We start from the raw sequence: 15,801 nt of genomic DNA, 5'->3' as shown, positions 1-15,801 counted from the left end.
TTTGGGAAAATCCCTTAACATTATAATCTAGATTCTAATCATAGCCGTAATTAAGCAATTGTCGTCATTCAATCCGATTATATTTGTTCGAGATTTGTGATAATGAGCTTAAGGGATAAACGCTATGTCTAACAAAGGTATGGGGTAATAGTATAGCTCTCTTTAAAAAGAAATAGTTGTAGTGGCACTCGACAGTAAACATTCCAACGGTTTCTGTCCCGTGGCTCGCCACACGCAGACCCTATTCTTCGGGTAAGATGATTATCACATGTCGACGCATCTCCACAGTACATGTTCTGCTAGCCTGAGGAGATTTAGTTAACTGAAGTCCTTCAAACAGACAAACAGCCTTTGTCCCAACTACAGGAAGATAGGGGAAATCTACCTTTTCACGAACGAGGCTTCCCACTAGCAACTTTCCCTCAAGGGCGGCTAATATCCTTCTCTAACTACCAACATGGAAATTGACCAATTAACAGCAACGTCAATTTCCCTCACTTTCCGAACGATGACTTTTCTCCACGAATCCGATGATCTCGTGCCCTTAAAGACACCTATCATAGTTTTCCTTTGCAGCGTCACCGTGACGGAGAGACACTCTCTTACGTACGGTCTCATCAACGAGTTAAGTAACGTCTTTGCGATCCGTAAATATTTCACGTTTTAACATATAGTCCAACTTAGACTTTGACGAAAGTAATAAATTCGCCATCCCGTTGACCACGGATTCGTTATCGAACCTGAGGCCATTGTCATTAGTGTTACGAGTGCCTAATCGCCGCAGTTAATTGTCAAATCTGTTGTATCTGAGGCGCAAGTGTTGACCGTGGTAATTGTAGATGCTGGCTGTAGAAGTCACTGATGGGGTACTGCTATTTTTCTTCTAATTTAGATGCGTGGAAGAAAGATCGGACTCCGGTCGCCGGGATTTGAACCCGGGTTCCGAACATTCGTAACCTAAGGCGCTAACCACTGCGCTGCTGTAACGTCAATTCACATCAGAGACCAGGCTACGCAGCGCGGACAGGATGGCACCCAGATGTCTGCACATCCTTGGCGCGTACCCTCAATAGTCTTAAATACCCACCAGGGGCCTTGGAATTTTCATTGTTAAGGTCCTTAGGAACAAGCGAGTATCCCTTGCCTTAGATTTCCTTTTACGTTTATTGTTTACCACGTGTTAACATGGAAAGTTGGTTTTCCTCGCATCTGGTATGTTCCGTTAGCAACTTTCTCACGAGGGCGGCTAAAACCCTTCCTGGTCCACCAACCGTCTTATTATCCAATCGGAGACGGTGTCTACTGCCCTCACTTCCTTAACCAAAATTGTCATCAACAAATCCGATAGTCCCGTGTCCTTAGACACACCCACCCCTAGCTTTCCTCAGACACAGTATCGTCAGTAAAACTTCACTTATTCTGTATCCTTAGAATAGTCAACATATCTATATCGGTCTCTACCCTTATAAGTCACGTACTTAATGTATTGTTGTAACTAAGTCTTACATAACGTGGTTGGAGTGAATTGTGATTTATGTTAATTCAGTGCGTGTTACATTGTGATTGCTGAATTCATAATAAAGGTTGATTAAAACAAAGTTAATAGTTGTGTTACGACTCAGTTATTTTACTTCATCATCCAACCCTTAAGTTTACGTGACACTGCCGTCGTCCGACACTAGTTAGTGTCGAGTGGTGGTATTTGCTGTTGAGTGCCGCCACATATCCATACTTGTGTTAATAAACTCTATCTTCACTGTACCACAACGATGGCTAGTTCCAGTGGAGATTCATCAAACGACCATAACCCTAATACCAAAGCCAACCCGATATCAGAAGTGGGATCAGTGCCGGTTATAACAATGCAAGAGCATATGACTATCATGCGCGAGTTAATTCAGACGCTGGTGCCGAAACCGAGTGCGGAACCTATAAATCTAGTGCATTGGTTTACGCAGAGAGTGAACGGCGAAGAGCTTACCTGGCCAATGTTTAAGGAACATTTTATTACGCGTTTTGGTGGCAAAGCAACCTCGACGCTAATGAATATATTCAGAGAACAACCACAGAAGGACGAAAACATGGCAGCTTACGCCATTCGTCTCCGCTCCCTCCTGAAGACGAAGTGGCAAAATGTAACTATGGCGGAAGTAATTAACGCTATCATTCTTTGTCAAGTGAGCCCACAAGATCAGCGCATTGAACAAGTAGCACTTGAGAAGGATATCAAGACCGAGGACCAATTTCTAAGTGAAATGAGAGTTCTCGCTCTCGCGAGGAGGCCGGCGTCTTCGACAAGTAATACATCAACTGGCTCTGAAACCAAACGACACAAGCTACCTGACTCCCGGAATAAGTGCCTTTACTGTAGTGTCTTCGGACATAAAATAGCGGAGTGCCGAAAGAGGGTAAGGATCGAGAAACAGAAGGATACGCGACGCCTTGAAGGAAGCCGACCAGCTACATCGTCCAAGGTGTTTTGCTTCAAGTGTCTTGGGAAGGATCATGTCGCGCCTGATTGCCAGTTACTGCGGGAAAGAAACTATGATTCCAATAACGAACGTCGAGTCGACTCCTACGCGGTGGAGTCTCCAACTGGCAGATTAAGTCATCTGGGTGAGTCGTTCCCATTTTACTTCAATTCTGGAGCCGATTAATTAAAAAGTCCGCAGTCTCGAAATTTTCTGACAAAAGAACGACTGATATAGTAGTAATCCTTGCTGATAGTTATTTAAAGCACGATATCATGATTGGTCGCGAAATTTTAAGCCAAGGTTTTGACGTAAATATCACGCGAAATAGCATCGTTATTTGTAAAACAAAGACAATTAATGCCTGTAGCAAAACCGCGGAAGGCTTTGTTACGTCGCGTAACACTCTACCTAGCCGAGGCCACACACCGCTGGCAATATGGCAACCAGATGTCTTCGGATACTCGCAGCGTATCCTCCATAGTTCAAGGACCTTCCATAAATTTCATAGATTTCCTAGAAAAGGTCCTTCAAACAAAACAAACATCTGGTTCGGAAGAATTTCTAAAGACTATTGTCTACCACGGCTTGACAAGGGAAAGTTAATTTTTCTCACGTATGATGCAACTTTCCTCCCACTAACCACTTTCTCTCGAGGGCGGTTAAGACCCTTCGTTTAACCAATTAAAAACGAAGCCTATTCCCTCACTCTCCTAAATAACATCGGCACCAACAAATCCGATGGTCCCGTGCGCTAGACACACCCATCCTTAGCTCTCCTCCGAGACAGCATCGTCTCCCAAGAGTACTGATTTTACATCCTTCGAACGGTCAACATCCTTCGAGCGGGTATACACACCCGCAGATCAGTCACTCGCTCATCTCGTACATACGCACCAGCGTAACTATCCTCGTTATAAGTTGTGGAATAAACGGTGAAATATAACTTACTACTGTGTCATATTCATATCAACCACCTCTGTTATCCTAACCGAAACAGGGGAACGACTACTTCGCGGCGTCGATTCACCGAATCGTAGCGAGAATTTACGCCTCTCGCTGACGCGTTTTCCTCGCGACCGCGTCTCTCCGCGAACGGTCGTAACAGGCTTCGATGTCCTTTCATCTCCGACATATATAAAAAATATTTATTTATCGAACTTACAGAAGCAACAAACTCAGCAGAAATCACAGCAATTTTGATCTTTATTTCCGTCTTATTAATTATAAAAATTGGTCTTTTTTATAAAAATATTAATATTATAAATATGCAACAAATTTTCTAAAAAGGTAGTATTTTTATTTATATTTTTTTGAAAAAACTAAAATGGAAAGTTTTAAGAAAGCTTAAACGTTTAAGTTTTCAATAAATAATATTGAATTATAAACATAAAAATGTAACACAACACAGATGTAAGAACGTTAGTATCATATTCAAGGACAAAATAGATTTACTAAGTCTTTAAGGACTTATAGTATTCGCTAAAAGGCAAAAAATGTACTGAAACAACAAAGGTCTTAAAATCAATCCTTTCGACTTGTTTTGAAATTTGTCAAAGTTTGTTCGTTTTTATATTTGCAAAAAGATATTTATTACAGCTTCTTTTCATTCCAATATAAAATTTATGTTTGTGGATCGTAGGTCGACGCATATATTGCATATTTTCAAGTTATTCCTTCGTATTATAGGACATTTTTCTATTCACATTCAAGAATTTTCTATCGTTGCTTTATAATCTAAAATCCCTCAAAAAAGAAATTCAACCCATCCTTATCTTTGCATCTAATACATCACAGCTTACAATTGATAATTCTTAAATCCTTGTAAATATGAAAATACAAGATTTTACATTGAAAGAATTGAGTTTGATATTTAAACGTGCGTAATGTACATCTTAAAATGTCAAGTTATTTTCAATGAAATAATACAATTATCGATACAAATTATTATAACTACCTTTCTATCAATTTATCAAATTATTCATCAAAAATATGCAGCTGATAACTAAAATCTGTTTATACTGCCGATCATAAGTATTAAATGACCTGCTAATATTGAAAAAAATTGTAAGCTTCCCATTGTTTTTATTTTCCCAGTATGATATTATAAATTCGCTATTTTTTAAACTAAATATTTATCTACAATATTTGTAGATAGAAAGCACATAACGAGAGTAGGTACAATATTTGTATAGATAAAAAGTACATAACATTTTTACGATAATACCTTAAATTTTTAAACAAGTTTTTTAAAAGCAGTTTTTTAAAAAGTTATGTAGCGGCACAAGAGTTAGACTTTGCTTCAAATCATGTTGTTGTTTTGCTTCGGAGTATCAAGACCGTTAGGTCACAGGTATTGTAAGGAGTTATGAACTCCGGGCAAAACTGCTGCCACTACATGTACCCGTAAAACAAGACGAATTTGTATCTTTCGACCTTCTCCTGACGATTGTAAATAAACGAACGTGATTGCAAACGAGTCAGTATAAACTGTGACTAAACGACTGTATAGATACCGTTTCGCGACAAGATCTGTTTTAAATACACTGATTAAACATATTGATTACACATATTGGTAGTCTCATTATTCGATTCCCTACAGTTATAAATATATGGGCAAGCCGATATATGACTTACATAACATAAAATACTAAGTAAAACAAAAGTTCAAGGTCTTGAACAAGAATAACAAATAGCAGTCTTAATACTTGTCACTGGTACTATCTATTAATCAAAGGATCGGAAATATTGTCTTACCATTATTTTTTAATAAAATAAAGGAGAAGGAGCTTTTTTATATTGTTTATGGTAAATCTTATAACATTATCAAACATCATAACTTCGAGTATTTTCTGTTATTAAATTTGAATGTGTCATGCCTCGCGACCCGCAATAATTCCAAGTACCTGTCATCTTATTAAAGCTTCGATTAACGACGAACCGGGTACGCGACGCGTTTCGCGGCCCTGGCATACGATTCTTTTTCCAGCGGCTACTTTGGTCTCTATTATAGAACCGCGGAAAGATCGCTGACAAAACGCAAATGCCGACAAGCCGAAAGGGTCGGAAAACTTCAATAGGCCTAACGGCCATCAATATGTTTCGGCACCGCAGCCGACGATAGTCAGTTAGCCACCGGAGAGTCAAGAGTCGAGAGTCGTTAATCGACAATTGTCATATCATATTACTGCATTAAGTTCAAATTAAATAATCATCGTTTTCTGTTTAAATATCCACTGTATAATAATCTACTGTAATAAATAATCCACTGTAATAAATCCAGCTATCAATACATTATCGCGTGGGATAGAAACCACTGAAAATCCTAATTTCTAACATTTCTGAATAAAGAATTTCTATAATACATTCATCCACGCGTTTGCCCCCGCTATTCCGAGATAAAAACCTCAACACATAATACCAAATTATTTAAGATGATTCTGTTATAAAATAAAATATTCTTTTTAGAAAAACAAATGTATGGGCTATGTTAAGTAAATTTAAACAAAATTATTATATATTTGTATATATAAATTATTCCACGAATTACGATTTGTTTCTTACTTTCTGGGCATAGTCGACGTGGCGAAATCATTTTCCTTGTTACGTAGACGACGACGGCTGTCGAGCGTGACAGAACGATCCGAATATAAACGGTGTTCCGGTTCGCTTAAATATCCACTGCCACTTTCGTAACCATATCTCGTCCCTAGAAAAAATACGTTTACAATTTATTGAAATTGTAGGCACTGTAGGTGTTGAAATTGCCCGCATGTATGAACATGTTAAAATTCTACCGTTCATCCCTCACCAGCGATCGGAGAAGAAAATTGAAAAAATATGCACTCGTATTTACAATATATTTCGCGTCAATGAAATTTTGACTGGTTCGTTAAAGCTTCTGATACTGAGTTGTAAATATATATATTACAATCAATGATTTTAATAGGTAAGTAGTGCACTTTGTTAAATTACATGTAATAATAAATTTTTTATTGTTATTATTACGAAATTATAATTATACAATATGATTATACAAGTGTATAATTATAATTATATATTTATAATTAAGCAAATATGCTTATATGTGAGGGTACATGCCTAAGTAATATCTAAATATTATTATAATATGGTTAATTAACTCGATACAACATTCATTAGTACAACTTTTTTTTAAATCAAATAATATCATTTCCTTTTAAATTTATTAGTTCAATTTTGAACTTTAAATCTACTAATAGAAGAACAATTTTTATGAATTTCAAATATATAGGATTCTACACCTTTGAATCGATCGACGTGACCATAACCGCTAGTTTGAGAGCGTTATTCTATAAAATTATTATTTTAACGAATATTTTATATCTCTATGTATAGCGTGTTATATGTTCTGTTATTGAACAATTTGTGAAACAAAGCAACAGCAATAATGAATATGTCTTGAGCTGGATTTTGGTACTAGCGACTTGAATATTAGGTTGTCTCTTTCGTTATATAAGGAAATGATAGGTGCATAACATTTTTTGTTTTATATTATTTTATTGAATTGTGTATGATCCATTTTGTAGTAACAGAACAAAATGAAAGGTGCTTTTCTGACAACCTAATACTTTTCTGTTTAATGTATAATAACATGTAAAAAAATATGGTTTTATAAAAGAAACGCAGGTCAGCTCCATATGCTCTCCGCGTGTCTACCTAAAGAAGAACTAATCTCATCAAATAATCCTCCTTCGGCTCAACTTTTATTTGGAAGGTCTTTTCGTAGCAATAGTTCACCTTTATTCGCTCACCTTTTGTCACATGAAATATCACGTGATAAAGAATAATTACCTGTTTATTCATGAATATCACGCTATTTACTTCCTATCAGAAAAGTCTAATGAAAAAATGCCCTTGAAATTCAAGGCTGTGTTGATCTTTACGCATAATTTTTATACACAGTGTGCTAATAGAACTAGATACGATACGTTGGCTGTAGGTATATGATACCATATCTATAAGAAAAATTTATTTTATTTTTAGTATATTCACCACGACACTTTTGTCATATAAAATGTCATATTTCTATCTTTGTTTCACACTGAAGAGTAAGTGTTATCAACAGATGAATAAAGTTAAGCTAGCATAAAATTATTTCACGAACCTATCGGTGTATTTTTCCTGTATATATGCATAACCAGCGGTCTCACGCCGTAAGGGGATCGGCAACCACTACTAACGCATACTCTGGCACAATTGCCAGGCACAATTTCGGACAGAATTTGTTGTAGATGATACGACAGTTTTTCGCGAACATCTCGGAAACTAAGCGAAATCGCCAGTTATATGCATAGGAAAAAGTTATTCAAACTGTTGATTTCTACCACATATCCAAACATCATCAAAATCGGTTAGGAGATAACACATCGATAGATTCGCCAACTATTTAGTCGTACAGAAAATAAATTACGAAAATGTACAAAACTGATAGTGTTCTTTACTATACATATATATGTGGAAAACAAATCAATCTAAGTTGTTTATTATATATGTTTGTTTACTTTTAAAAATGTAAATTTGTCAAGTTATACTATCTATAATGTTTATTTCCTCAGTTGCGATACTATTTTTGCCGAGATATGGTATTATAAAAATCTTTAGAAAGAAAATTCTCTAACTGCAAACTTACTTTGGCAAAATCTCCTTTGTCGTTCAGTTATAATAAAAATATTTTAGTAATCGAGAGATACACTATAGTTAACGGAAAAGATAAGAAGAATCTTTTTTATTGCGTTATACAGGGTGGTTGGTAACTGGTGATACAAGCGGAAAGGGGGTGATTCTACGCGAAAAAAGAAGTCGAAAATATAGAATAAAATTTTTTTTTTTTTTCTTTTCCATCGAGACAACGATCTACAGTGAGATCCGTTATAACGAGACGCGATAAAGTGCACGCGTACCGAGCGAAAATTCAAAGTCGATTTTCTCGAAAACAAAGCCTCGAACGAAAAATTTTTATTCTATATTTTCGACTTCGTTTTTCGCGTAGAATCACCCCCTTTCCGCTTGTATCACCAGTTACCAACCACCCTGTATATTTATACTGCTTTCTTATTGATTTTACCGTTTTGTATGTATGTATATATAAGGTGACCAATTTGTGTAATTTAACGTGTAAAAGACAAGGAAAGACACGAAACGGCATTCTTACGATTACGTTATCTTATGCTTTCATATACATGCGTTAAATTTAACAAATTTAAAAAATTAAAGAATTTCCAGCTGCATCGATTAATATATTAAATAAAAAGTATATAATTCCATCTAGAGAAACACTGGTGGCCTTCATCTGACTTCTACGCCTCTGTTCATAAACGAGAAAATTAATCATGTCAAATTATGTCCCCCCTCAACAACATTCAACATATTCCCGAAACATTTTTTTATATTACCAAAAACAAACGAGATATTCTAGTGATAAAATTAGGTGGGACACCTCGTATTGTATTACATAAAATTAATAGAAATGACGATACACTGAATAAATTATACTGTACACTATTTGAAAATTATTAGAATGGATTTGTACGTCAAATGGTAAAAGCTGTTTAATCACTTCAAGTAATAAAAACATATGTCAAATTGAAATTTTATATCCTCGGTATATATTCGGAGAAATCTTTTTTAAAAATAATGAAACTTTATGTTGTAGCGAGTTAATTGATAGAGCATGTGTCGTGACTAACGTGAAAAAGTTCATTAACCGTCTCGAAATAAGATTAAAATGATTGTACAAAGTGTTTAGAAAAAGGAATTCGGTGCTTAGTGTTCACTGGGATAACTAAACAATGACCGATCAACAAAGAACCTAAAGGCAATCTTTTCGATATAAAATCAATTTTTATTATTTATTAGCGCTCGATATCGTGAGTGAATCTCTTCATAGTACATTGAACGTATAGCTATTGGAGACGGAACACCGTTATTAACATACGAAATGCATATTTCTTCATGTTTGACCGTGTCCGCAAGAACGCTATTTCGCTTTCAACGATTATACATTCAATGTGTTATGAAGAGATTGACTTATAGTATCGAACGCTATCGAGTTTACATCAGAACGTTGACTAGACATTTTTTATTGTCTCTGTGAGTATTATAAGTCCTTTAAGCATCGACTCTTTTCTTTCACATTTTGCATATTCATAGATACAAAATGCTTAAAAATTGCATTAACAAATATCTTGATTACAAGAATATTTGAATCGTTATCCTGTTAGTGGAAGGGCAAGCAAGTATCACGCTATGTTTTAATGATAATTATTTGGAATCGGATGCATCTCACCGATCTTAACGACCTTCAAATGTGTTGTCAAGGTAGTAATTCTAAACAACTTTTCCCAATACATGTTATTGCCGCGCCGTTGGGCCTTAATTTCCGACATATTCACAAAGAGCTTCAATGGAATTTAAATTACGATTACTTTATTCTGGAGTAAGCAGCTGCATTTGCATGTAGTCCAACCTAAACTGAAATCACTGATGAGAGAGGTAATCATTTTTAATATTGTATAAATGAAAAAATTAATGGGTTATAAATTGGATTAGCGTACTCTCCGGCCTCCATTATGTGGTCGGCAACGCTAGTGTGAAATAATTTTCGATGAATCAATTGACATATGGAATGTGTTGTACCTTTTATAAAGGACAGAAAGAACAGAAAATTATTATACACGAAATTAAAAAGGGTCCAAATATGCATTTCGGTTACAAAACTCGTTGAAATAGTGCCCCACAAATTTAAAGTGGGTATTGATCTTGAATTATTTATATCGCAGAATTTTACAAAACAACGATGTCTGTAGTAGAATTCCACGGAAGGAACCATTTATTAACAAGACGAATCAAGGTAAGCGTTTAAAATTTGCAAAAGAATATTTAAATAAAGATAATGTTCTTTAGAAACAATGTTTTTTCTGACTAAAGCAAACTAAACGTATTTGCATAAGTTATGTCATTGCACATATGCACATTTGGGTATCGTTATATCTGAAGAAACTTCAATTCATTATAAGAAATAAGTACTAAAAATGTACGTCTTATTGCAACGCGTAGCACGCCGCTCGGCTTTGTTTTTCAAGTTATAAATCAATTTATGTTTAATACTACATGACGTGTACTATTTAACAATTTATTTTATACATTTTTGTAAACAATTTTTCAGTGACAATAGGTATATGTATTATCATTTTGAGCAACTGAGAATCAGAATAAAGTGGAACATTCCATATATCAATCAATTTATCGAAAATTATTTCACGCTATTATTGGCGACCGCCCAATGACGATCGGATAGTACTCCATCCCAATCCATAACTCATTCTCTTTTTTTTTTAATTAATACAATAGTAAAAATGGTTACCACTCTCATTAATGGGTTAACTCTAGATTGAGCTGTGTAAAAATGCGACTACCTACATCATCGTGAAGTATTAGGTTGTCCAAAAGGTTTCTTTCGTTTTATAAGGAAATAATAGGCGCACATTGTTTTTTGTTTTATATTAGTTTATTGAACTATGCACGAACATAATAATAGAATTAGAACGAAAGGGATCATACCTAATTCAATAAAATAATATAAAACAGAAATTGTTGTTCATCATTATTACCTTATGAAACGAAAGAAACATTTCGGACAACCTAATATAATCTAAAGCTAAATTTAATTTAAGTACTTTGCGAATATATCTTGGAATCTAAGATTGAACGACGGTTATTTGTATAAGTTGCTGAATGATCATCTAGACAACATGTTTCGAAGGCATCGAAATCATCGAGGAGACACTAGACTTCTAAATAATTAGCATATGCAATTCTATCAAATTTAAAATAATTGAAAGGCTAGTAAACAAGCAAGTACACAGCAAAACACAACGTCTTAAAACCGTAATTGAAGTCAAAAAAGGCTAATTATTAATATAAAATAAGTTGAATATACTTAACACGGTTTGAATATTTTATGACCCTGTTTCGACACACCCTTGCGATTAATGTCTCATAACTTTTACAAATACTGTCCGATTCGCTTCAAATTTTGAATACATATATGATTTTTATACTTCTGTTATATTATTATAATAATATATATAATTATAAAAATATAATTATATATAATATAATATAATTATATTATATTTAGTATTTGTAACATTACTTTCACAACTTAAATCTAACATACATATTTTTATTGTCAAAGTTTTAATAGCAAGTGTCTGTATACTTTCGTAAGGCACTGTATTGTACATTGTAGCAACAATGATTTTTCTGTACCACGCTATAAATTATACATACATAACAATGAAACGTCACGAACTCTTTTCAAATAAATGCAATAAGACGTTACTGTTATTAAACAATTTCCTATAATATAGAATTCATATTAACAAAATTTATTCCATATTTTGCTCAATCTTGAGGTATTTTTTAACGTTAAAAAAATACATATGCAACTTAGACTACAATGTCAGATAGAACGCTGCAAGGATAAAAATAATGCTAAAAGTAAATCAGTAAACCTTTTATAATGGCATAAATTAATTTTCCTTATAAAATACCGCGTTGGTTTTTAAAACACACGATTCTTTCATATAATATGTTTCATAAGATATAGCTATCAAGGACTAAAAATACTTGTAACATTAATTTTGATTTTTAAATCAGTTAGATAGAACCTTTATTGTGAATAAATTCTATAAGATACTGAAATATTTATCTGGGTTACGATTCCTATATCCTATATTCCTATATGTCAGTTCTTATATTGCTTCTAAATTGATTTTTTGTTAAACTTTATAGAATCTAGAATCGATTCTTATATCGATTTTACAATAATCAGCAAATTTTTCAGTCTTAGATTTTACGTTGCGTGTATTGCATACTTTTCATTATTTATGTTCATTGTATAGCTATTCACTAACAATGAATTATTATGACGTATTTAAACGTAACAGTCGAAGATTGTATCTTACATAAAAAGTTAAATAAAGATTCATATAAATTTACACAAAAGTTTACAAGAAAACCAGGTCTACCAATGCTTTTACTCATTACTATATAATATACGTACGGAAACGATTAATCCTAGAAAAATTCGAAGGAAAATAATTGATCACAGCCGTTAATCTATAGGAGGAGGTTAAATAAAGATGGAAACTCACAACAAACGATTGTCATATGTATATCGATTTGATCAGTTACTATTTTCACTCATTGATGATTAGCATGGTTAAAATACTAGGGGTATGCGGGTAATCGAAAATAATGGTCGAGTTCGCGCGGGATTCCGAAAGTTTGCCTGGCACATAAATCTGTTTGCGTACGCGTAACTTCAGAAGCTGATTTACGATTCGGAAGCCGATACTGCATTCGAGATATGATTTTGCAGACTCGTCTTCGATTAAAATGGATATGAAACAATGACAATATGAAAACTCTTTTAAACTTAATAATTTTTACCTGGAAAATCCTGCCCCGAATGCAATATCAGCTCCCGAATTGAGCCATCATTGCATTTTATATGTCAAGCAAATTTTCAGAATCCTGCTCTATCCGACCCCTTACGAAGCCCGAGAACTCGTAATTTCGGGTATCCGCATACTCCTATTTAACACCGAATGCTTATATACAATGTATTCTGACTCACGAAAGTATTCGAATACTTTTTAAAACAGAATAACTTTTTTAACATTGGACCAATTCTTTTGAAATGTTAGGAAGGTTACTTTACTTACTTTTTAGGTGGTTAATGCGTAAACAATGTTTCGAAAAAGTTGCAATTGGTCGGAATCGTGAAGAAAATAGTAAGATAGATCACTTTCTACTACCTTTGTTTTTTATCTTCAAGACTGCAGTGAACATTTAAAAAATACTTTTTGTAGATATATGTTAGTTATGCATGTTAGAAATTTCTGTAGATAACCTAGCACTTTGTAGGATAAAGTGAGAGATCCACCGAAAGTCAGTCCAATCTATGTTACGCTGAATTGCCGCTTTTGGGTCAGACCTTGTATTTTTTTCAAGAGGGAATATGTCTAGTACACGGCATTTTAAACGCTAAGAAGGCCATCATCTGTACCTTTTCATTGCAGTGAAGTTTCTTCCCCAAAAATCAATAAATTGGTAAGCTCAATATCTTAAAAACTAATTGGAATCGATCGTACATTGTAAAGTTACTGAATTCGTCTTTACAAGCGCCATCAAACGATTCGAAGAAAAGTATATAGTCTTATTTAGAAAATAAATTCGATCTTCATATCTCGAAAAATAATGATATAAAAAAAATGTATTACGAAACAAAGAACTGTCCAGAATTACCACGGAGCAATATAAATAACAATTAATATCATAATGACAAACAAATTTTCTGTCGTAATACTACACATATGTTTGGATGTTAATATTTAACAGAAACGCTTTCGCGTTTAAATTTCTTTAATGATTTTATTTATTGTTAGAAAAACATATAAAATGCAAATTAAATAGTTTTTCCGCGAAAACACGCCGCCGATTTTACAATTTACAGCTGATCGATAGCGATGCTCGTTATTTTGCGAGACTAGGCGAAGACCGTCTTCTTGTAGAAAATAGGCCTTTCACAAGGGTACGAAGAACTTCTCGAGGGGATGCTACAAATTTATAACGCGCACGGCACGCCAGAGTCATCAAGTCCGCCGCTCATGACCGCTCATTGTAGCAGAAACAACAATGTCTGCAGTTTTTCAGCAGATAAGTCATAGGTTAGGTTGGGATTAATAAATTATTAATTATTTAAGAATTAAATTTGCTATCTGTTATTTATTATGTAGCATATTTATTAAATCTCTTTTTAAAATTAGGGTGTTCGATCAAACGAGTATAAAAAATTTTTTCGAATGATTAAAAAATAGTCTCAAAAGTAAAAAAAGGTTGTGGAAATGTTGACAAACGTAAATGAAATCATTAAATTTTGGGTTTCTGTTAGATATTAACAACCAAATATGTGTACTTTTTCATCATTACAATACTAAGTGCTTAATATTAATTGTGTATTTCTTGTTTATCCTTTATCTGTTATTCATCATTCGAATAAACTTGGATTGCTAATCGCAAGGAGCTTATACACAACTGACAAGCAGAAACGAGTAGTATGACGATCGATCGATAGTGGGATGGATTAGGAGTGAGAAGAGAAAAAGACCCCCTTTGTGAGATCTCCGAAGAATTGCTCGAGAGCCAATCCCAAGATAGTTCGAGCTAGATGGGCCTTCGAGGTAGTTGAGCTTGGTTTCAGTGTAAACGGTTCCATATATTTGTATAGAATCCATTTTTTATGTGGCTGGGTCAATTTAGCTTACCAGTGGAATTGGTTCCGTATAAATGCATTGAAACAAATACCCTTGGATTGATTTAGCTTGCCGGAAAAGCTCTAAGTGCCGGGCAATCCCTCGCGGTCTATTTGCCAAAAGTCACCACTGCTTTCCCTACTTTGCGGCCAGATTCCTTGAACGAAGTCTTTGTTCTTTGCCAATGCAACATTATGCCGCTTGCCATCACTGAATCTTGCCATCTCACGCATAGATAGCGCGTAACTTCGAGTCGTCGACTTTTTAAACGTTCACTGCAGCACCTTGGCGAGGTCCTTAAACCGAATGTATACTATTCCTCCAAAATGAAACAGTGTAAATTCGGCTTTAGCGAAACCTGACCATAAATTAAAAAGCTCGGTCTTAAATAATCGTAAGACCAAATACTGGCGAGCTACTTGACATTACATATATCGCCTCGAAAATACATTACAGCTAATATACGCATGCTAAAAATTTTATCAAAATAGGTTAACATTGCTATGTACAGGCGATGGAAAATGGTGAAAATAGTAGTTTTTCACGACTACCCGCCTATTACTGCAGTAAATTTAAAAATATCGATCCATACCACTCGTTTCTGCATCAACCGATTTCGATAAAACTTCAGCACATACAGGGGCTGCAGGTCTAAGAAGATTTAAAGGGTGATTCTTGAAATTAGAATAATATAAATACCAAAAATGTAAAAAATGCGATTTTATCTTTGTTTTTAGTTGTCGATTCTTAAAAATCAAGGGAGACATCCCTGTGCGCGAACGAAAGTAGGTCAAATCTGAGCAGCTGGAACAGCGATCTTCAAATCGAACGATACATGGCCAGTAGTAGCTTACCTCGTACAAATAGAGAAGAAGATTATGACATTCGAAAACGTAAATCATCCTGCGCGACGTTTCGTATGACAAATCGCAAATTAAACATTTAAAAAACTCATTAAAATCTATAAC

General features: G+C 34.5%; 1 protein-coding gene across 1 annotated transcript in view; it reads right to left on the bottom strand.

Annotated features, from left to right (window-relative positions):
* LOC126875523 (uncharacterized) overlaps positions 1-15,801 on the bottom strand; it is a 422,308-nt gene that overhangs the window by 109,621 nt on the left and 296,886 nt on the right. Inside the window, exon 17 of the mRNA XM_050638500.1 lies at positions 6,036-6,180. Within this exon, the coding sequence (XP_050494457.1) occupies positions 6,036-6,180 (145 nt within the window). The remainder of the gene's footprint in view (positions 1-6,035; positions 6,181-15,801) is intronic.

Source organism: Bombus huntii, chromosome 18 (assembly GCF_024542735.1).
Source record: "Bombus huntii isolate Logan2020A chromosome 18, iyBomHunt1.1, whole genome shotgun sequence".
NCBI lineage: Eukaryota > Metazoa > Arthropoda > Insecta > Hymenoptera > Apidae > Bombus > Bombus huntii.
The sequence above is the reverse complement of the archived record's forward strand: the minus strand, read 5'-3'. Positions and strand labels throughout refer to the sequence as shown.